At 38.0% G+C, this 21,832-nt stretch overlaps 1 protein-coding gene and 1 non-coding gene across 4 annotated transcripts in view; one reads left to right on the top strand and one right to left on the bottom strand.

Moving 5' to 3' along the window:
• FOCAD (focadhesin) overlaps positions 1-21,832 on the bottom strand; it is a 342,443-nt gene that overhangs the window by 253,883 nt on the left and 66,728 nt on the right. For all 3 annotated transcript variants that reach the window (XM_066368255.1, XM_066368257.1, XM_066368256.1), the window contains exon 5: positions 7,979-8,083. In XM_066368255.1, the coding sequence (XP_066224352.1) occupies positions 7,979-8,083 (105 nt within the window). The remainder of the gene's footprint in view (positions 1-7,978; positions 8,084-21,832) is intronic.
• On the top strand, positions 8,711-8,786 carry TRNAD-GUC (transfer RNA aspartic acid (anticodon GUC)). The gene has a single exon. It is a non-coding gene; the product is annotated as a tRNA-Asp (tRNA).

Raw genomic sequence — 21,832 nt, 5'->3', positions numbered from 1 at the left:
AGTGGTAGAGTTTGGAAATCATCATTTTGAAATCATCACAGAGAAAATTGGTTGGGGCAGCAGGGGAAGAGTATGAGCTTATTGAGAAACAGGATATATACATGGTCTCAAAGTGTCTCACAGATTGCGTATTAGTTACAGAAGGAAAATGATAACTATACATAGAGAAACCAGATATAACCTTGAGTGGGTGATCAAAATAAAAATAAAAATCACCAGTGAAGGCAAGATGGACAACAATGCCTCCAGATGTAATATCCTGAGAAGCATCACTTTTATAGTATTCAAAATTGTTTATGTCATGAAAGAATGAGAAACAGTTCTAAACTTTAAAAGACTAAAAAGATATGACAACTACAGGCAACATGTGATATGTGATCATACATTAGATCCTGCACACTAAAAATAAAACAGAAAAAAAAGGTATAAAAGGACAAATGACCAAACTGGAATACAGACTACAGATTGAAGTATTGTATTAATGCTAAATTTTCCCAATTTGATATCTGTACTCTAGTAGTATAAAAGAATATCTTTGTTCTTAGAAAACACATGCTATTGAATATATACAATCCACTCCCAAATATTCTGTGATTAAAAAAAAATATAGAGAGAATGATAAAGCAAATGTGGCAAAGTATAAAAGAAACTGATGAATCTGGGTCAGTATATGAGTCTCTTCCTCTTTTCTTGCAACTTTTCTAGATGTTAAAATTATTTTAAAATAAGTTAAAAAGAAAAGTCTTCAGTGAATCCCTACTACTCTTTAAAGAAAATCCAAGGTCTTTACCATGGTCTTGTTATATTCTAGGGCTAGGCCATGTGCACCTGTCCTGAGCCTCTATCTAGACAGCTCCCTCCCTTGAATACTAAGTTCCAGCCACTTTGCTTCCTGTTAATTCCTCTAGTTCAGTGGTCCCCAACTCCCGGGCTGTGGACCAGTACCGGTCCATGGGCCATTTGGTACTGGTCCGCAGAGAAAGAATAAATAACTTAAATTATTTCCATTTTATTTATATTTAAGTCTGATCGATGTTTTATTTTTAAAAATGACCAGATTCCCTCTGTTACATCGTCTAAGACTCACTCTTGACGCTTGTCTCGGTCACGTGATACATTTATCCATCCCACCCTAAAGGCTGGTCCGTGAAAATATTTTCTGACATTAAACCAGTCTGTGGCCCAAAAAAGGTTGGAGACCACTGCTCTAGTTCACCTAGCTGGTCCACACAGCAGAATCTGCACACATGCTTTTCCTTGGATCTGAAGCAGCCTTCCTGTCTGTGCCTCTGCATGGCTGATTCCATCTAGTTCTTCAAAATGGATATGAGACAAAGTGTAGAGTCTAATGCTAAGAAAAAGCTATTATCAGAATTAAAACTAGGCCATGTTTCAATATCAACAATCACAAACTGGTCTCAATGCAGTCTTTGTATTTATCTTGAGACTCCCTTGTTTTCTCTTTTTACCCTAAGGGATGAATGCATATGCCTTAAGAGATCAGTGAAAAAAATCAATAGGAATTACAAAGTACCTCAGCCTTTAGGACACACATCCTTAAGTTCTTAAAATCAACTCTCTGTCTAAACTATACTGTTCACAAAAATTAGGGGATATTTCAAAATGAATATAAATCTATAAAATATCTTAATTTTAGTGAGCATTATACATAACAGTGCACAAATGGATGAGCAAATACACAGAGTGCATAACTTTAATTTACACAGGGTATAACTATCCATTACTATTGGTAATCAACCATTTCAGAGCACACCATCTGCCAAAAACATTTAATATTCTCTTATTTCAGAAAGTACAGCTTGATGCTGATTAGACCAAGCCTTTCTACAAATAACATTCTTAACATTTGATATTTGTGCATGTCAGCCACTGTCTGGCACATCAGAATGATGCACGGATTCTGGAACAAGCAGTTACTGCTCATGAATTCACAGCTATTTCCTCACTTCAGCTGAGGAGAGAGATCTTAAGGAGACAGCCATAATATGAATATGTGGAGGAAAAATTAAAAGCAAAAGCATGGGATAAAATTTCAGAATGAAAAATGGCAGATTACAAAGCAAATGAGAAAATGAGCCTCGAACAATTTATAAATAATAAAAATTTAGTTTAGTTATTCTTCCTGGCAACCATAACACCAGCCAAATATCACTTTTCTGCTGTATGTCCCATATGGTCAATATTCAAGAATGTTTTATTAACTTAGTTAAATATACGTGTGTTATAGAAAAATGGAGTTCAAGCTAACCAAAAGAAAATTTAGATCAAACAAAAGTGGAAGAAGAAAAATAAACCTGAACTGAAGGATATCTTAGAAGAGATATATTTTTTAAGTAATTAGTATAAAAATTGTTCACAACTAGAAAAGGCTTCTAAAGTTTTTGAAAACAGTTAAATGCCTAAACCATGGGTCACAAACTTACTGCCTGTGAGCATATGTGTTTTAGCTGCCTACCTTGTATTTTTAAAAATCTGAATTGTTTCCCAACATTTATAAGTCAGGAGATTTTATTTAAAATATTTTTAATCCTGAAAGATCTGAAGGTCTGGCAACAATGAACCCCCATTTCCTCATGCAACAACTGGCCAGCTGTTCTCAATCCTACCAGTGCATCAGAAACCACCTGGGAAGCTTTGAAACAATACTAATACCTGCGCTGACACTATGTTTTTTCTAGGTAAAGCCCAAGCATCTGTATATTTCAAAGTTCCTCAGAATACTCTAATGTGCTACAGGGTTGAGATTCATGGGCTTTAAATTTTATATTTGGCGTATTCTTTTCATTTAATCACAGTAGTCAAATGTACTGCATTGTTCTTCCAATTATCCCCATCCCTAAAGGAACTGGGAATTGAAATCCCACTTAAATATCCCCATTTAATCTTAAAACATAAAACTAAAGAAGGGTCCAGTTAAGTGACATGAACTTTATTAGCTACACACACCCTAATCTAATGTATCTCAAAGCATGGTCAGTAGACTACTTGTACATCCAAATCTCTTATTAAAAAGCAGGTTTGCAGACATGTTCTGACATACACGCAGAACAAACACTGAGGATGAGCGGTTTGTGCATTGTAAAAACTAAGAAACAGTGGTGGTTTCTAAGAGGATGCTGAGGGCTCACTTCACCTCCTGCACCTACAGCCATCCACCACCTGACCAGGAAGAACATGAATGTGTTTGGGCTATGGCATTATTTCATTGAACAGAGCCATGAAGTTTAAATCTCTTACATTCTCTCTCTTATATCTGCACTTGGCTTATTCTCATTGGATTGCTTTACCTTAAGAATTATTCTTTGGTTCTGCTCTTCCCCACTCTATTGTTGATAGTAGACATGATAAGATGAACTTGCTGCCTTGGGGCTTGGAAACTTACAGACCTTTTGCCTCCCAAATAGAGAACAGAGACAAGAAGACATGGTTAGGTCACTGAAGAACCAGCCCCAAGTGTATCCCAAGGGATTCCTTGCAGCTCATATGTGGTAAGATTAAGCTCCCAGGAGCTCAAGCAGTATTTCTGAAGTGTGATCTACAAGCAACTTATATCCCTATATCACTGATCAGCCAGACAAGCATGCTGATTCTGAATCTCACACAAAGCCTACTGAATGAATGAGAATCTCTGGCAATTGCTTTTGAGAGGCTGTACTTTTAACAAGCTCCCCAGATGATTCTTATGCACAGGACATTTGAGAACCACTGACATCTGGGTTCAACAAAGAGAAAAGCCTCTCTAGAGTACCTTCAGAAAATTCACAGAAACCAAGGAAGCCACTGGCTAACATTTTGGCTCCTGACATCTCCTTCTGTCTTCATTCCCACACTGACATGAATTAATGCAGTTCAGGACAGACTCACTTAAATTGCCCACATATTCTGTTTTACTGTAATTCAAGTTAATCAGCTCTCAAGACAAAAGCAAGAAAGAAATACTTATACCCCAACTATTTACTAGAAGAGTCCTTAATACCATTAAAAACGTAGATTAGTTTCATACTACTGCCATTTTAAATTAACCCCACAGCATAACCCCCTCTCAGTAGAGTTCTAAGCTTCTTATATCCTTTTCATGCTTTCAAACACCACTCATCAGTTCACCTCTCCAAGGCTGGGTGATATTGCTTAACCAATATGTGGCAAAGAAGGCTCTAAAACAGCATGACAATTTTATGTTTGACTCAGGTAATCATAGCTCTCTTGAGAGGAATCTGCTCTTCAGGCTCACCTCTCCTCTGTTTCTGCTATACACAATCCCCCCCCCCTGGAGGAACTTCAGGCTCTTATACACTCGATTACACTCCACTGATTTATAGTGCCAAGCAGCCATTCACATAAGGGCTCTCCATAAACTTTACTGGATTATGACAACTCAGGTGATTGATTCTGGATGTCTTAATGTGCCACCAATCTAAAAACAAACCTTATGCATCCAGTATGATTTCAGCTTCTCATACTAGGCTCCCTATCCACACCTAGCACATATTTTCTTTTGAAACCAAGACTGAAGTTAGAAGAACCAACTACAGGAGAATATAAACTATAAATAGAAAACAAGTGAAAGATTACAGATTACTGAACGTCTAGCACTCACACACAGTAAGGACAATCAATATGAAAATGAGAATAACTCTACTTCCGCATGATAGAAAATTTCCCTTTACCATCATAAAAAACAGGGCCTCTTATACTGTAAAGTGCCTCTAAATTTCCCGAAAAAAATCTTATCAGAATGGAGGCTCTGTTTCAGGTAATCTGAGATGGGGTCCAGGATTCTGCATTCTCATACTGATGTTGCGGCTCCTACTTCTGATACTTATAGTCGTGGGGGACCTAAGCATCAACAGCATCTGGGAGCTTGTCAGAAGACTCTGTGGCCCTCCATAACCCTAAGGAAAGAGAATCTGCCATTCAACAAGGCCCCAGGTGAAGAGAATGCACATTAAAGAACAGCTAACACACCATCTTGTACTGACTGTGAATCAGAATTACCTGGGCCTTTGTAAAAACACAAATGCCTGGGCCCCACAGCAGAGATTCTGATTCAGTTGGCCTGGGATATTTGGTTTTTGGTATGTTCCACACCCAGATGGTTCCAATGAGCAGCAACCGCTGAGAACTACTGAATTAAAAACACCCCACTGGGCAGAGGGAAATAAGGAGCGACAGCTAATGGGTGAGGAATTTCTTCTTGGAATGATGAAAATGTCCTAGAATTGATTATGGTGATGGTTGCATAATCTATGAATATACAACAAAAATAAAAAAATAAAAAGGAATTGTTTAAATAGGTCAACTGTGTCATAAAACTATTATATAAAAAAATAAAAACTTCAATCTTAAAATAAATAAGTAAATAAATAGCCCCAGTAAACAATAATGAATAAAACCATTTCCTATCCTGGAACTCTGGCCCAAAAGTTTGAACTTCTTTTTAAAAAGAGAAAAAACACAGATGTTCATATGACTCATCTAGAAATATTAAGAGCTGCTCATCTACTTCTTAGGTTCAATTCTGGTCAAGGCAATGGATGGAGGACAAACCTGAAATGAAACCTCATTATCTCAGGAGGCACAACTATATTAAAAAAAGAAAAGTATATTTATCAATTTAGAAAAGTTTACTCTGCACACTCCAAGATTCCACAGTATTTTCAAATATTGTAAATAAATAATAGTATAAAAAAGTTTTTTTTCCATTTGCTTCCCCTATTTAAAAATAAATTAATAAGTTAGCAGCTAAGTTAATTAATTTACTAATTCATTATAGTACATTCTTCCATCTTTTTCGTATGTTTAAAGACTTTCAATAAACATGTTAAGAAAAACAATGTAAGCCGTGGCCAGTTGGCTCAGTGGTAGAGCATCAGCTCAGAGTATGAAAGTCTGGGGTTTGATTCCTCGTCACGGTACAAAGGAGAGGCAACCATCTGCTTCTCCACCCCTACCCCTACCACCCCCTCGTCCCCTACTGCAGCCATGGCTCGACTGAACAAGTTGGCCCTGGGCACTGAGGATGGCTCCATGGCCTCCCCTCAGGTGCTAAAATAGCTTGGTTGCCAAGCAATGAAGCAGAAGCCCCAAATGGTAGAGCATCAGCTCCAGGTGGGGGTTTCCAGGTGGATCCCAGTTGGGGTGCATGCAGGAGTCTGTCTCTTGGCCTCCCTGCCTCTCACTTGATAAAATAAAAAGGAATGAATGAATGAATGAAAGAGAGAAAGAGAGAGAAAGAAAGAAAGAAAGAAAGAAAAGGAAGGAAGGAAGGAAGGAAGGAAGGAAGGAAGGAAGGAAGGAAGGAAGGAAGGAAGGAAGGAAGGAAGGAAGACGGTGTAAAATGCAAATCTGACCTTGTTAAGAAAATTGGCTTAAAAATCTCTTGAGGCTGAACAGGTGGTGGCACAGTGGATGAAGCACTGGCCTGGGATGCATAGGACCTAGGTTCAAAACACTGAGGTCACCGACTTGAGCACAAGCTCATTCAGCTTGAATGTGGGATCATAGACATGACCCCATGGTCACTGGCTTGAAGCCCAAAGTCACTGGCTTGAGCCCAAGGTCACTAGCTTGAGGAAGGGGTCACTGGCTCAGCTGAAGCCCCTGGTCAAGGCACATATGAGAAAGCAATCAATGAACAACTAAGGTGCCGCAACAAAGAACTGATGCTTCTCATCTCTCCCCTTCCTGTCTGTCTGTCTCTGTCTCTCTCTCTCTCTCTCTCTCTCTCTCTCTCTCAAAAAGAAAAAAAAACTCTTGATTATGTATTAATAAAAATAAAGAGATCATAAATAGCACAAAAATTTCAGGAAAGATCATTGTACTATATAAGACACTGTTAACTATTCTTAAAAGAAAAGCACTATAAATATACATAAGTAGACACCACTCAATATTTTGGAGAGACTCTCAGTTTTTTATTGCTGTGGTGTCAAATGCTCAAAACTGCAGATGCTGTATTCTCAAGCCAGTGAGGATTCACAGTTTCTGATTTACTTTCCCTCTTGAATTGCCATAACCAATGTAAGCCATTTTCCACAATGAACCAGTACCCTTGGTCATGGTCCTATGTTCTCATTCCTTTGAATCCAGGCACATTCTGGATGCATCACTAAACAGAGTTCTTAGAACAATATACATTGGTTATATGACACCCTCTGGGGTTCTCTGTCCACTCCTCTCTTAAGAAATGCTTTCTAGCCTGACCAGGCGGTGACGCAGTGGATAGAGCGTCGGGCTGGGATGCAGAGGACCTGGGTTCGAGACCTCGAGGTCGTCAGCTTGAGTGCGGGCTCATCTGGTTTGAGGAAAAGCCCACCAGCTTGAACCCAAGGTCGCTGGCTCCAGCAAGGGTTTACTCGGTCTGCTGAAGGCCCACGGTCAAGGCACATATGAGAAAGCAATCAATGAACAACTAAGGTGTTGCAACGCGCAATGAAAAACTAATGATTGATGCTTCTCATCTCTCTCCATTCCTATCTGTCTGTCCCTGTCTGTCCCTCTCTCTGACTCACTCTCTGTCTCTGTAAAAAATAAATAAATAATTTTTTTTTTAAATGTTAAAAAAGAAATGCTTTCTAGAACCTTCAAGACAACGGTTAAGGTCACTTTCACAAATAAGTATGATGCCATCATTTGTTCACAACTCCTCCATAAAATCCAATGCATTCACTATAATTGTTGCTGTGTAATATTTCTTTTTAAAATAATTCTAACACGTTACATTCTATAGATGATAAAAAAAAAAAAAGGCAAATCAATGCTCCTAACTGCTGATCTTGCCCTGGGAACCTTTGCTAGTCTACTATTTTTCATAGTGAGGAAGTTTACCCTCCTGCTTAAGTATATTTGCTCAATCTCTGAAATAACTAATTTTTAATGAATTAGCATGTTACAGTTCATAACAACTCACACAATTTTAAAAAAACCATGGTTTTTAGAGAAAGGGAAAAAAGCTTACCGAATAGAATATATGTCCTGAATATTCTTCTCCCCAGCTTGCCCTTCCTTAGCTGCCTGCAATTGTAATAATTTCATAACGGCTTTTATCAAGCCATGTGCATTCCTGTAAAGAAATATAACATGTTAAATGTTACTGACATAAAGCAAATATTCTAAAGAGGTGCTTAATTTTACCTTTTTTTAAAAATTGAACACTTGCCACCCATACTGAACAGTAGTCACCCAGCTCATTCTACAGTGCAGCAGAGAAGAGGCCTGCGAGCAGAAAGCTCTCATAAAGTAGAAATGGTGAAGAAAAATCAAACAACTAAGTTATCAATCACCTAACTACACATTCTTGGGGAAAAATCAATCAGGAAAAAACAAACATTAGCCCACATAATTGCAGGCAGTGACCCTATCAGTTACCCATACTGAATAACCAACTCCTTCATTTATAAATATTAGCAGATCATGAATTATTATTTCAGACATGTGAAATGAATCAGCCATTTAAAAAGTGAGTCAGGGGACCAATCAGAACAAATAATCCCCATTAAAACAAAGTTAATGGGAGTGAGGAATGAAACTTTAAAATAATTTTTTCCTTATTCCTGGAATAGGCAGGAAGATAATATATCAAAAAGAATAGCCTGCCATTTTGTTTTATTTTTTACTTATGATTAATTTTTTAATGTGAAATGGGATTTTCCCCCCACTTTAGCATTATTGAGGTAAAATTGACAGATACGCCCTGGCTGGTTGGCTCAATGGTAGAGCGTCGGCCTGTCATGCAGGGGTCCTGGGTTCGATTCCCGGCCAGGGCACACAGGAGAAGCGCCCATCTGCTTCTCCACCCCTCCCCCTCTCCTTCCTCTCTGTCTCTCTCTACCCTTCCCGCAGCCGAGGCTCCACTGGAGCAAAGAAGGCCCGGGCGCTGGGGATGGCTCCTCGGCATCTGCCCCAGGCGCTAGAGTGGCTCTGGTCGCGACAGAGCGGCGCCCCCTGGTGGGCGTGCCAGGTGGATCCCGGTCCGGCGCATGCGGGAGTCTGTCTGACTGTCTCTCCCCGTTTCCGGCTTCAGAAAAATACAGAAAAAAAAAATTGACAGATACAATTTTATGGTAAAATGTACATTGTGATATATGTACTATACATTGTGAAATGATTGCCATAATCAAGTTAATTAATACATCATGACCTCACATGGCTACTTTTCTTTTTTTCACTGCAATAGACAATAGAGAACCAGTGATGTCAGTAAAGTAGGACCTTGCCTCTCTTCCTCTAGCTGTGCTGTCTACCTAGTCGTGGGACAGGAAGAGGATGTGGAAGCAAGAGGAAGAAGGCAAAGCAGCAGCAGTGGTCCCTCCCCCACTGCAGGTTCCCAGTCAAATCAAATTCTCCCAATTTATGATAATACTCAATTCTAGATCTTTATTGGTTTTTATATTTTAATTTAATCCTTTTGGAGTATATTTGAGTATACAGTTAAATAATTGTCCTGATATCATTTATTGAATTTTTTGGTGGAAATGCTTAAGATCTAGTCTCTTGGCATATTTCAAGTATACAATACCACATTCTTAGCTATAGTCAGCATGCTGTTTATTAGACATTCAGAACTTATTCATCTTATAACTGGAAGTTTGTGCCCGTTGGCCAACCTCTTCCCTTTTCCTCCACCCCCTACTCAGCCCCTGGTAAACACCATGTACTCTTGGTTTCTAAGAGTTTAACTTCCTTTTTTTTTTTTATTTAAGATTCCACACGTAAGTGATACCACATTATTTGGTTTTCTTTGCCTGGCTTGTTTCACTTAGTATAATGCCCTCCATATTCATCCATGTTGTCACAAATGACCCTGTCCTTTTTATATAAGGATCTCTCTTGGAACTTAGATATACAGGTATTGATCGACTTATGACCTATGCAACTTATGACCATTAGACTTTACTACCACAATCGCTAGCCACGACAGCTCTGTGCCTGGCAGCACAAGTGTTGCCCAGCTGGGCCTAGGACAGTGCCGACCAGCTTCCAGCAGAACTACCATCTCCACGTGCACCATTTCAACTGTTATCCCAAAATCGGTACAGCAATTTGTGTTTTGTGTCTCGGATATATATTTTGATGTGTTTTGCAATTGGGAAAACATTTCCTATGGTATTTTTTACACTTGTATTTTGTAATTTTGTATGTTTTGCAAATATTAAACCAGTTGTACTAGTAATGCAGTGTTTTACTTAAACCTGATGAATGTAAAAATAAGAAACAAAATGGTGTAGAGATGACACAAATGGCATAAAATGAACAAAGAAAATTATGATATATAATAATGAAAAAAAATTATGATAAAATATGACAGAGATTTTTATAACATCATTTCACAGTACTGTATATATAGCCTACTCAACTTACGACCAAATCGTGTTACAACTGGTCTGTTGGAACCAATCATGGTGGTAAGGTGAGCACTAGCTGTATATCTAAGATTTTAGTTCCAAGAAAGATTCTTGCGTATTGGACATATAACAAATATATATTTTGTTAAACAAAAAAGTATACTTAAGTCATGGTTGTTCATATTTTGGAACGCTTATGGTAAGCTAAGTATTCTCCTATGTGTTCACCATTTGCTAACCAGAATAATAGTAGGTTACAAAGCACTGTTAACTCTATTTTAGGGCTAGGACAAAGACTTGGACATAATTAATATCAGTTGGCGCAATTATGTGAGGTGTTGTGGAGTGTACCCTTTTATGGAATTTAAAGTTTTCCAACTGATAAAAGGCGTGGCAATTCTGTGTAATACAGTGGCCAGTAGCCACATATGGCTACTGAGCATTTATAATGTGGTGAATACAAATTGAGATGTGCTATAAGTATAAAATACATTCTAGACTTAAAAGACTTATCACAAAAAAAGATGTAATATATCATGTATAATGTTCTATATTGATTACATGTTAAAATAATCTTTTTTTTTTAACGAGACAGAGAAAGTCAGAGAGAGGGATAGATAGGGACAGACAGACAGGAACGGAGAGAGATGAGAAGCATCAATCATCCGTTTTTCCTTGCAACACCTTAGTTGTTCATTGATTGCTTTCTCATATGTGCCTTGACCATGAGGGCTACAGCAGACTGAGTAACCCCTTGCTCGAGCCAGCGACCTTGGGCTCAAGCTAGTGAGCTTTGCTCAAACCAGATGAGCCCGCGCTCAAGCTGGCGACCTCGGGGTCTCGAACCAGGGTCTTCCGCATCCCAGTCCGACGCTCTATCCACTGTGCCACCGCCTGATCAGGCGAAATAATCTTTTTGATATGCACAGTTATATAAAATACATTATTAAAATTAATACCACCTGTTTCTTTTTACTTTTTAATGTGGCTACAAGAAAATTTGATTATGTGGCTCACATTCTATTCATATATCCCAACACTGCTGGAGACACTCATCTGGTTTAGTTCCTAAGTAGGTTCTTTGGTGAGCATTGAGATTCCCCTTTCAGTTGAAGCATTTCCAAAATTTATACAACAGTACATTTTCTCTTTTATATGGATCTTCTTATGACCATGCAATGTAGAGTCATGACTGAATCTGTCATGAAAGATATCACACACATATGGCTCCTCTCCTGAGTGAATTCACTGCTGAACATAGAGGTCTGTCTCATCACTGCATGAAGCCCTTTGCCTAAGATTCTCTCTTCTCCGTGTGTCCTCTGGTGGATGTCAAACTGAGGTTTAGCTTTCCTCCTATACCCTAAATTGGCATTGTGCCAATTCCATAGTACTTTATTTTGACCATATACACCCCAGTTAACCCCATTGTGCCTCAATAAAAATTAAAAACTAATTTTTCAAAAAATACTGGAATGAACTGTAGTTGTCTTATACATGACATCTCTTTGAGCCTCCCTTGGTAACAGAGGTGTTGCCTTCTTCCTTCCTTCAGGATGCTCATTCTCCTAATAACCTTCTTTACTGACACTCAAGGTTTCTAGATCCTCGTATCTAAAGCTTAGGAAAAAGATATCTCAATATCTAAAATTTTACAATAAATCCCTTCTTCACACCACTCACTTTTACAGAAACAAAAACCTGCTATACCTGGTTTTTGGATGTTAAGAATCCTCCTGGATATTAAGGAATGGTATCTTCCAGTATACCCTCCAGCTCTTCACAACCCTTCACTTTCTTTTTTTTTTTTTTTTTTTTTGTTTTATTAATTTTAATGCGGTAACATTGATAAATCAGGGTACATATGTTGAGAGAACACATCTCCAGATTATTAGGACATTTGATTATGCTGTATACCCCTCACCCAAAGTCAAATTGTCTTCCGTCAACTTCTATCTGGTTTTCTTTGTGCCCCTCCCCTCCCCCACCCCCTCGTTCCTTCCTTACCCCATACCCCCGTTACCCCCCAAGCCCATTACCATCACATTCTTGTTAATGTCTCTGAGTCTCATTTTTATGTCCCATCTATGTATGGATTCATATAGTTCTTAGTTTTTTCTTATTTACTTATTTCACTCCGTATAATGTTATCAAGGTCCATCCATGTTTTTGTAAATGATCTGATGTCATCATTTCTTATGGCTGAGTAGTATTCCATACTGTATATGTACCAAAGCTTTTTAATCCACTCGTCCTCTGATGGACACTTGGGCTGTTATCAGATCTTCGCTATTGTGAACAATGCTGCCATACACATGGGGGTGCATTTCTCCTTTTGGAGCAGTTCTATGGTGTTCTTGGGGTATATTCCTAAAAGTGGAATAGCTGGGTCAAAAGGCAGTTCGATTTTCAATTTTTTGAGGAATCTCCATACTGTTTTCCACAGTGGCTGCACCAGTCTGCATTCCCACCAGCAGTGCAGGAGGGTTCCCTTTTCTCCACATCCTTGCCAGCACTTATTCTTGTGTTGTTTTGTTGATGAGCACCATTTTGACCAGTGTAAGGTGATATCTCATTGTAGTTTTAATTTGCATTTCTCTAATGATTAGTGATGTTGAGTATTTTTTCATATGCCTATTGGCCATCTGTATGTCCTCTTTGGAGAAGTGTCTATCCATTTCTTTTGCCTATTTTTTGATTGGATTGTTTGTCTTTCTGGTGTTGAGATTAACAATTCTTTATAAATTTTGGTTATTAACGCCTTATCAGACATACTGTCAAATATGTTCTCCCATTGCGTAGTTTGTCTTTTTATTCTGTTCTTATTGTCTTTGGCCGTGCAAAAGCTTTTTAGTTTGATATAGTCCCATTTATTTATCTTGTCTTTTATTTCACTTGCCTTTGGAGATAAATCAGCAAATATATCACTGCAAGAGATGTCGGAGGTTTTCTTCTAAGATGCTTATGGTTTCATGGCTTACATTTAAGTCTTTTATCCATTTTGAGCTTATTTCTGTGAATGGTGTAAGCTGGTGATCTAGTTTCATGTTTTTGCAGGTAGCTGTCCAATTTTCCCAACACCATTTGTTAAAGAGGCTGTCTTCACTCCATTGTATTTCCTTACCTCCTTTGTCAAATATCAGTTGTCCATAGAACTGTGGGTTTATTTCTGGGTTCTCTGTTCTGTTCCATTGATCTATATGCCTGTTCTTATGCTACTAACAGGCTGTTTTGAGAACAATGGCCTTGTAGTATAACTTGATATAAGGAAGTGTGATACCTCCCACTTTATTCTTCTTTTTTAAGATTGCTGAGGGTATTCGTGTTCTTTTTTTGGTTCCATATAAATTTTTGGAATATGTGATCTATATCTTTGAAGTATGTCATGGGTATTTTAGTTAGTATTGCATTGAATTTGTAGATTGCTTTGAGTAATATAGACATTTTAATGATGTTTATTCTTCCTAACCATGAGCACGGTATATGCTTCCACTTGTTTGTATCTTCCCTGATTTCTTTTATCAATGCTTTATAATTTTCCGAGTACAAGTCTTTAGTCTCCTTGGTTAAATTTACTCCTAGGTACTTTATTTTTTTGGTTGTAATAGTGAAGGGGATTGTTTCCTTAATTTCTCTTTCTGACTGTTCATTGTTGGCATATAAAAATTCCTCTGGGCCCTGGCCGGTTGGCTCAGCGGTAGAGCGTCGGCCTGGCGTGCGGGGGACCCGGGTTCGATTCCCGGCCAGGGCACACAGGAGAAGCTCCCATCTGCTTCTCCACCCCCAACCCCTCCTTCCTCCCTGTCTCTCTCTTCCCCTCCCGCAGCCAAAGGCTCCATTGGAGCAAAGATGGCCCGGGCGCTGGGGATGGCTCCTTGGCCTCTGCCCCAGGCGCTAGAGTGGCTCTGGTCGCGGCAGAGCGACGCCCCGGAGGGGCAGAGCATCGCCCCCTGGTGGGCAGAGCGTCGCCCCTGGTGGGCGTGCCGGGTGGATCCCGGTTGGGCGCATGCGGGAGTCTGTCTGACTGTCTCTCCCCATTTCCAGCTTCAGAAAAATACAAAAAAAAAAAAAATTCCTCTGATTTCTGAATATTGATTTGATATCCTACCACTTTCTGAATTCATTAATCAGGTCCAGTAGTTTTTTGACTGAGACTTTACGGTTTTCTATATACAATATCATATCATCTGCAAATAATGATAGATTTACTTCTTCTTTTCCAACTTGAATACCTTTTATTTCTTCTTCTTGTCTGATTGCTGTGGCTACGAATTCCAGGACTATGTTGAATAAGAGTGGTGAAAGGGGGCACCCCTGCCTTGTTCCTGATCTTAAGGGGATTGCTTTTAATTTTTGTCCATTGAGCATGATGTTGGCTGTGGGTTTGTCATAGATGCTTTTTATCATGTTGAGGTATGTTCCCTGTATTACCACTTTGCCGAGTTTTAATCATGAACGGGTGCTGGATTTTATCAAATGCTTTTCTGCATCTATTGAAATTATCATGTGGTTTTTCTCCTTTTTTTTTATGTGATGAATCACATTGATTGATTTACAAATATTGTACCAGCCTTGCCTCCCCAGAATAAATCCCACTTGATCATGGTGTATGATTTTTTTCATATATTGTTGGATCCGGTTTGCTAATATTTTGTTGAGGATTTCAGCATCTATATTCATCAGAGATATTGGACTATTATTTTCTTTGTGCTGTCTTTGCCTGGTTTTGGAATCAGAATTATGCTCGCCTCATAAAAGGAGCTTGGAAGTCTTCCCTCCTCTTGAATTTTTTGAAATAGCTTGAGAAGGATAGGAGTTAATTCTTCTTTGAATATTTGGTATAATTCACTTGTGAAGCCATCAGGCCTCGGACTTTTCTTTCTTGGGAGTTTTTTGATAACTGTTTCTATCTCATTTGTTGTAATCGGTCTGTTTAGGTTTTCGGATTCTTCCAGATTGATTTTTGGAAGATTATATGTTTCAAGGAATTTGTCCATTTCATCTAGGTTGTCTAGTTTTTTGGCATACAGTTCTTCATAGCAGTTTCTTACAATATTTTGTATTTCTGTTGTGTCAGTTGTTATTTCTCCACTCTCATTTCTAATTTTATTTATTTGAGTCCTCTCTTTTTTTTTGGTGATTCTAGTTAAAGGTTCATCGATCTTGTTTACCTTTTCAAAGAACCAGCTCCTAGTTTCACTGATCCTCTGTATTGTTTCTTTAGCCTCTATGTCATTTATTTCTGCTCTGACCTTTATTATTTCCTTTCTTCTACTACATTTGGGCTTTACTTGCTGTTCTTTTTCTAATTCTTTTAGATGCAGGATTAAGTTGTTTATTTGAGCTTTTACTAGCTTCTGAAAGTGTGCCTGTAGTGCTATGAACTTCCCTCTCAGTACTGCTTTTGCTGTGTCCCATAAACTTGGAGTTGTTGTATGCTCACTGTCATTCGTTTCTAGGAATTTTTTATTTCTTCTTTGATCTCATTCTTAACCCATTCATTATTTAACAACCTGCTATTTAGTTTCCACATGTTTGAGATTTTTTTTTTTTGAGCTTTTCTGTTGTGGTTCATTTCTAGTTTCACACCCTTGTGATCAGAGAAAGTGCTTGATATAATTTCAATCTTCTTAAATTTGTTGAGACCACTTTTGTGCCCTAACATGTGGTCTATCCTAGAGAATGTACCATGAGCACTTGAAAAGAATGTATATTCTGCTGCTTTAGGGTGAAAGGTTCTGAAGATATCTATTAAATCGAGTTGATCTAGTGTGTCCTTTAAATCTGCTGTTTCTTTGTTAATTTTCTTTCTTGAGGATCTATCTAGTGATGTTAGTGAGGTATTGAAATCCCCTACTATTATAGTATTGCTGTTGATCTCGCCCTTTAAATCCATCAAAGTCTGCTTTATATATTTAGGTGCTCCTATATTAGGTGCATAGATATATATAATAGTTATATCTTCCTGTTGGATTACTCTCTTTATCATTCCCTTTATCATTATGTAGTGGCCTTCTTTATCTCTTACTATATCCTTTGTTTTAAAGTCCATTTTGTCTGATATAAGTATTGCTACCCCAGCTTTTTTTTCATTTCCATTTGCATGAAATGTTTTTTTCCATCCTTTTACCTTCAATCTATGTGCATCTTTTGTTTTAAGGTGTGTCTTATAGACAGCATGTGTACAGGTCCTGTTTTCTTATACATGCAGCTACCCTATGTCTTTTGATTAAATCATTTAATCCATTTACATTTAAGGTTATTATTGATATGTAGTTGGTCATTGCCATTTTATTCTTTAAAGCTGTATTCCTTTTTTGCTATATTATTTTCCCACTTTGATCTGTTTACAACAGGCCCCTTAACAATTCCTGCAGAACTGGTTTGGTTGTAATGAATTCCTTGAGTTGTTTTTTGTCTGAGAAGCTTTTAATTTCTCCTTCGATTTTAAATGATAGCCTTGCTGGATAAAGTAGTCTTGGTTGTAGGTTCTTGTTCTGCATTACTTTGAATATTTCTTGCCATACCCGTCTGGCCTCAAGTGTTTCTGTTGAGAAGTCAGAAGTCATCCTTATGGGGGCTCCTTTGTAGATGATAGGCTTTTTTTGTCTAGCAGCTTTTAATATTTTCTTTATCACTTAGCTTTGGTATTTTGATTATGATGTGTCTTGGTGTTGATTTCTTTGGGTTTCTCCTTAATGCAGATCTCTGTGCTTCCTGAACATGTGAGATATTTTCCTGCCTTAATTGAGGGAAGTTTTCAGCTATGATATGATTGAACAAAGTCTCTATCCCTTGTTCTTTCTCTTCTTCCTGAGGAATCCCTATGATGCGAATGTTATTTCTCTTCATGTTGTCACAGAGCTCTCTAAGAGTTTCTTCAAACTTTTTGAGTCTCTTTACTTTTTTCTTCTCTGCTTTCTTGCCTTCATTGAAGTTGTCCTCCAACTTGCTGATTCAATCCTCAGCTCTGTCATTCTGTTTTTAATCCCTTCCATTGTGTTCTTTATTTCTGATATTGTATTTGTCATCTCCAACTGATTCTTTCTTAATATTTCAATATCCTTTTTTATACTTGCTATTTCTTTATTTAGGTGTTCATAATGGCCATCCATTGTTGTTCTAAGATCCCTAAGCATCCTTACAATCATTATTTTGAACTCTGCATCTGGAAGTTTGATTATTTCCATATCACTCAGTTCATCTCCTGAAGGTGTCTCTTGTGGTTTCATTTGGATTGCACTTCTTTGTCTTCCATTATCTGTGTTTGGTTGTTTTGTTTGTAGAGTTGGTTCAGTCTAGACTTGGTGTTATCTGCCTCCAATTTTCAATTGTATTATTTCTAGGTCTTCTTGGGTTGGTATCAGCTATTATTTGTAACCCACTTTAGGATTTGGGCCACTTTGAGTCTTGATTTGTTTGTTTTCTTAACAGGTGATAGTCTTGTTTACTGATTTCAGCAGGGGGCTTCCTTGAAACTGTATCCAGGAATGCAGTGGGTGTAACCTGAGATTCTGAAGGCCTCTTCCACCAACTAATCTCTCTGGGGACAAGGTGTTTTCTCAGCTTCAGTAGGGGGAGGTGTATCTCAGATCTCCATGGAGACCTGAGTTACTGCCCCTCCTCCCCACTTCTTGTTTTCAGCTGTGTCTTGTTGCGCTGATTGTAACAGGAGAGATGTCTGGAGATCTGTGATCAGGAAGCACTTTAGCCTTGTTTTGTGGAAGGATCAGTCCCTCCCCCAGCTATGGCCGCCTCCAGCACAGATGAGTCAGCTTTTTAGGTTGTCTCCTGCATTCCTTTGCCCCTCACAGTCTGTCCCTCTCTTTCCCCTTTCCACTTGGAAGATAAGCCAGTCCTTTCAACACACCTTGCTCCTTGGTCACCAGGCAAGTGGCTGTGAGTAGTATTTTCTGCTCTTTTCCCCTCTGGGCTCTCAGCCTCAACCCCCTCCCTTCCCCGTTCCTGTAAGCGGGGAAGATTCAGGCACTCCCTACCAGGTTTGTTGTGGCTTCTTCTTTGCTCCTTGGTTTTTTAGAGCTGTTCTTGTAGTCCAGAGTTGGTTTTTCAGGCTGATTTTTCCTAAATTGATTTGTATTCCAGTTTGGTGATGAGAGTGGGTGTCTGTGCGTCTGCTTACTCCGCTGCCATTTTCCCCCTCTCAACCCTTCACTTTCTTTTACAGACAGGGGAATTCTTCTGCATGGAAATGATAATTGTTCCAGAGCCAGTTTATTATAACCAGTTTATTAAGAACCTACTCCTTGGTGTGAATGTCTGGACTCAGCCACAGGAGGGAAGAGCTTACAGGGGCTCCTCAGAGCTTCAGGACAGTCTGAAGCCTCCAAATATATAAATTTGCTACTGCTAACTCACTAGGCCTCAGGGTTACAGTCTTGCTTTTTGAAAGGTAGTTCTTAAAATAAAAAAAAAACAACCCTATAACTCTGACCCAGGCCAGTGCCTAGATGTTATATAAGCCATGAAATGTCAGATATGTAGCTACATTTAGCAGATAGATTCTCATCATCACAAGTGAGTGATCAGTTCCCAGACTGCAGTATCTGACTGAGACCTGTCATACAGGGCCGACTCTGATTAGCATTGGTAAAAGGGTCACTATATGTTCAGAAGTATCCTTGTCTTCTAGACTTCAGTGTTGATGCAACTGGAAATCAGCTCTAACATCTGATTTAAGCTAAAATGACTCCATTTATACAAAGCTGGAGAACATCCAGAATGCACCTAGTAACCACATAAGGTCACTTCTCCTGGGCCTAATGATTAGTTTAAATGGAATTCATTTCAGATGATCAGTATTAATTGAATTTTTGACTTTCTCCCAATAAATATGGATTCATTAAATACAGGCATATCTCAAAGATATTGTGGGTTTGGTTACAGACCATCACAATAAAGTGAATATCACAATAAAGCATATCATAATCTTATTTCTGGTAGAGGAGATTTAATTTGTAAAAATAACATTTGTGAAGCGCAATAAAACAAAGTACACCTATAATCCTTTTTTGTACATGAAACTATATTGGTTTTCCTTTTGTAATGATCTGTGATATGACTAGAGTTTTAGAGAGGCAGATAAACGACCTATAATTTTAACCAACGTGGGCCACCCACCCCTTTATGAAAATAGTAGAATCCCAGAGAAAAACACACAAACATCATGTCTGCATTGAATTTCAAGATAGTCACAGAACCATGAGGCTGACAAATGAACTTCAGTTTTTTAAACTATAAGTTAAGTCTTGCTTATAGATCCAGATTTTACTGTGTGAATAACTGAGTCCTTACTGTATTTTAAATATAAGTGTAGCATGAATAGATTACGATTTTTGAAAACTATGGTATCAATCAAATCACATATAGAACTATTCAAATAGTAACACATTTGCCTTAAATTCAATTGAATAACTAAATTATTTAAATATTTCAAGCAGGTTCAAAGACATGATTTCACATTAATTTTTATGTAAATCCTTGCTTTAATTCTAATTAGCTATGGAATATTGGGCAAACCACTTAATACCTAGAAGCCTCAACAGCCTCATCTGTACAATTAGAATCATGATAATAAACCCAGGATTTGAGTTGTTCTAAAGGATAAATAAAAGTATGTCAGTAAAATTCCGGGTTGTTTTTTCAAAATGTTCTGATAATCTAATATGTGTAACTGTACCATAAAGGTTGTAACATTTTTTTACTGTTTAATCATTCAGCTTATGAAATGATTAAGCCTGGAATATGCCTAAAACTAACTATAAACTCACCCTAACACCTAGTATTTTTCATTTCTACTCACAAACCCTTTTTCTCTTGTTTTAAGCCTTGTTACTGCACCTGAGATGTGCTCTTACAAAATTAAACATTTTTATTAAATTCTGTACGACTGCCAGAGGAGGTTATAATAAGTTAAATAAATAGTACTAAAAATCAAAATAATGTATTAGAAGAAAAGAGCCATTGGAGAAGCAAAAGTCAAAGAAAGGGTAAAAGAAAATGTCACTGGACTTAAGTCTTCAAACTGAAAGGGTTATTACCAAGTACTCTGCAAGACACCTGAAAAAATTATTCCCTGAAATTTCTCAAATCCAAAGATAAAAAGAAAATCCTATGGACTCTTAAATTTTAATATGAAATCTATAAAATAAAGTCAATTACATGATATAATTTCTAATTTGGCATCAGAAATCTCATTTGCAACACTGAATGAAGCAGTGTATGTAGAATGATGAGTAAAAGGTTATATAACATAGTAAGTCTAATCCCACCCTCCAAAATCTGAGACAAACAAATGTATAAAGACAAAAGAAATATTTTCAGACATAACACTGAAATTTTTTCTTAAAGTTCTCCAGTTAAAATTCTCCGTAATGCATGATGACTGCACAGTTTTGTAAATATACTAAAACCACAGTTATACACTTTAAAAGGGTGATTGCATAATATGTAAATTATATCTTAATAAATCTTTTATTTTTTTAAGATAAAGTATAAGAAATACTTGATGAAATCGATGTAGACCACAAAAAGCTTCAAATGAAGCTTTTGGTAATTACCAAAAGAACTCAAAATCAAGTCTTTAACATTTTTCAAATATCGTTATAAAGATTAAAGCAATTGTTAAAAGAGAATTGGTAGGAAAATGTGAAAAAGCCAAAAAAACAAAAGAGGCAATCTGTAGCCTCTGGGTACAATCTGGCTGGGTAGTTCAGTTGGTTACAGTTGTTCAGAGTGTTGTACCAATATGCAAGGTTGCAGGTTCACTCTTGGTCAAGGCACATACATGACTCAAACAATGAATGCATAAATAAGTGGAACAACAAATCAATGTTTCTCTCTCTCCTCTCTCTCTCTCTCAAATAAATAAATGAAAATTTAAATTAAAAAACAATCTCCTGATCTGTGATGGTGCAGTGTATAGAGCATCAACCTGGAATGCTGAGGTTGCCAGTCTGAAAGCTTAGGCTAGCCTGGTCAAGGCACATATGATAAGCAAATACTATGAGTTGATGCTTCCCACTCCCCATCCCACGCTTCCCACTCCCCACCCCACCTCCTTTCTCTCTCTCTTCTCTCTCTAAAATCAATAAATAAAATATATTTTTTTAAAAATGAGCAGAGAACATAGATTCGCAAATCAACAAAAGACTATGATTCACAGAATCCAGTGTTGATGAGTGGGTGAAGAAATAAGCACTAATTTTCTGAAGGGGAGAAAGAGAGACAGACAGGAAGGGGAAGAAATGGGAAGCATCAACTCAAAGTTTCAGCTATTCATTGATTGTTTTATATGTGCTTTCATGGGGGGGGGAGCTCCAGCCAAGTCAGTGACCCTTTGCTCAAGCCAGTGATCTTGGGCCCAAGTCAGTGACCTCTAGGCTCAAGTCAGCAATCATGGGGTCATGCCATGATCCCATACTCAAGCTGGTGACCCATGCTCAAGTTGG

The sequence above is a fragment of the Saccopteryx leptura genome, chromosome 2, assembly GCF_036850995.1.
Source record: "Saccopteryx leptura isolate mSacLep1 chromosome 2, mSacLep1_pri_phased_curated, whole genome shotgun sequence".
Classification (NCBI taxonomy): Eukaryota; Metazoa; Chordata; class Mammalia; order Chiroptera; family Emballonuridae; genus Saccopteryx; species Saccopteryx leptura.
Note: the sequence above shows the minus strand (reverse complement) of the source record. Positions and strands in the feature narration are given on the sequence as shown.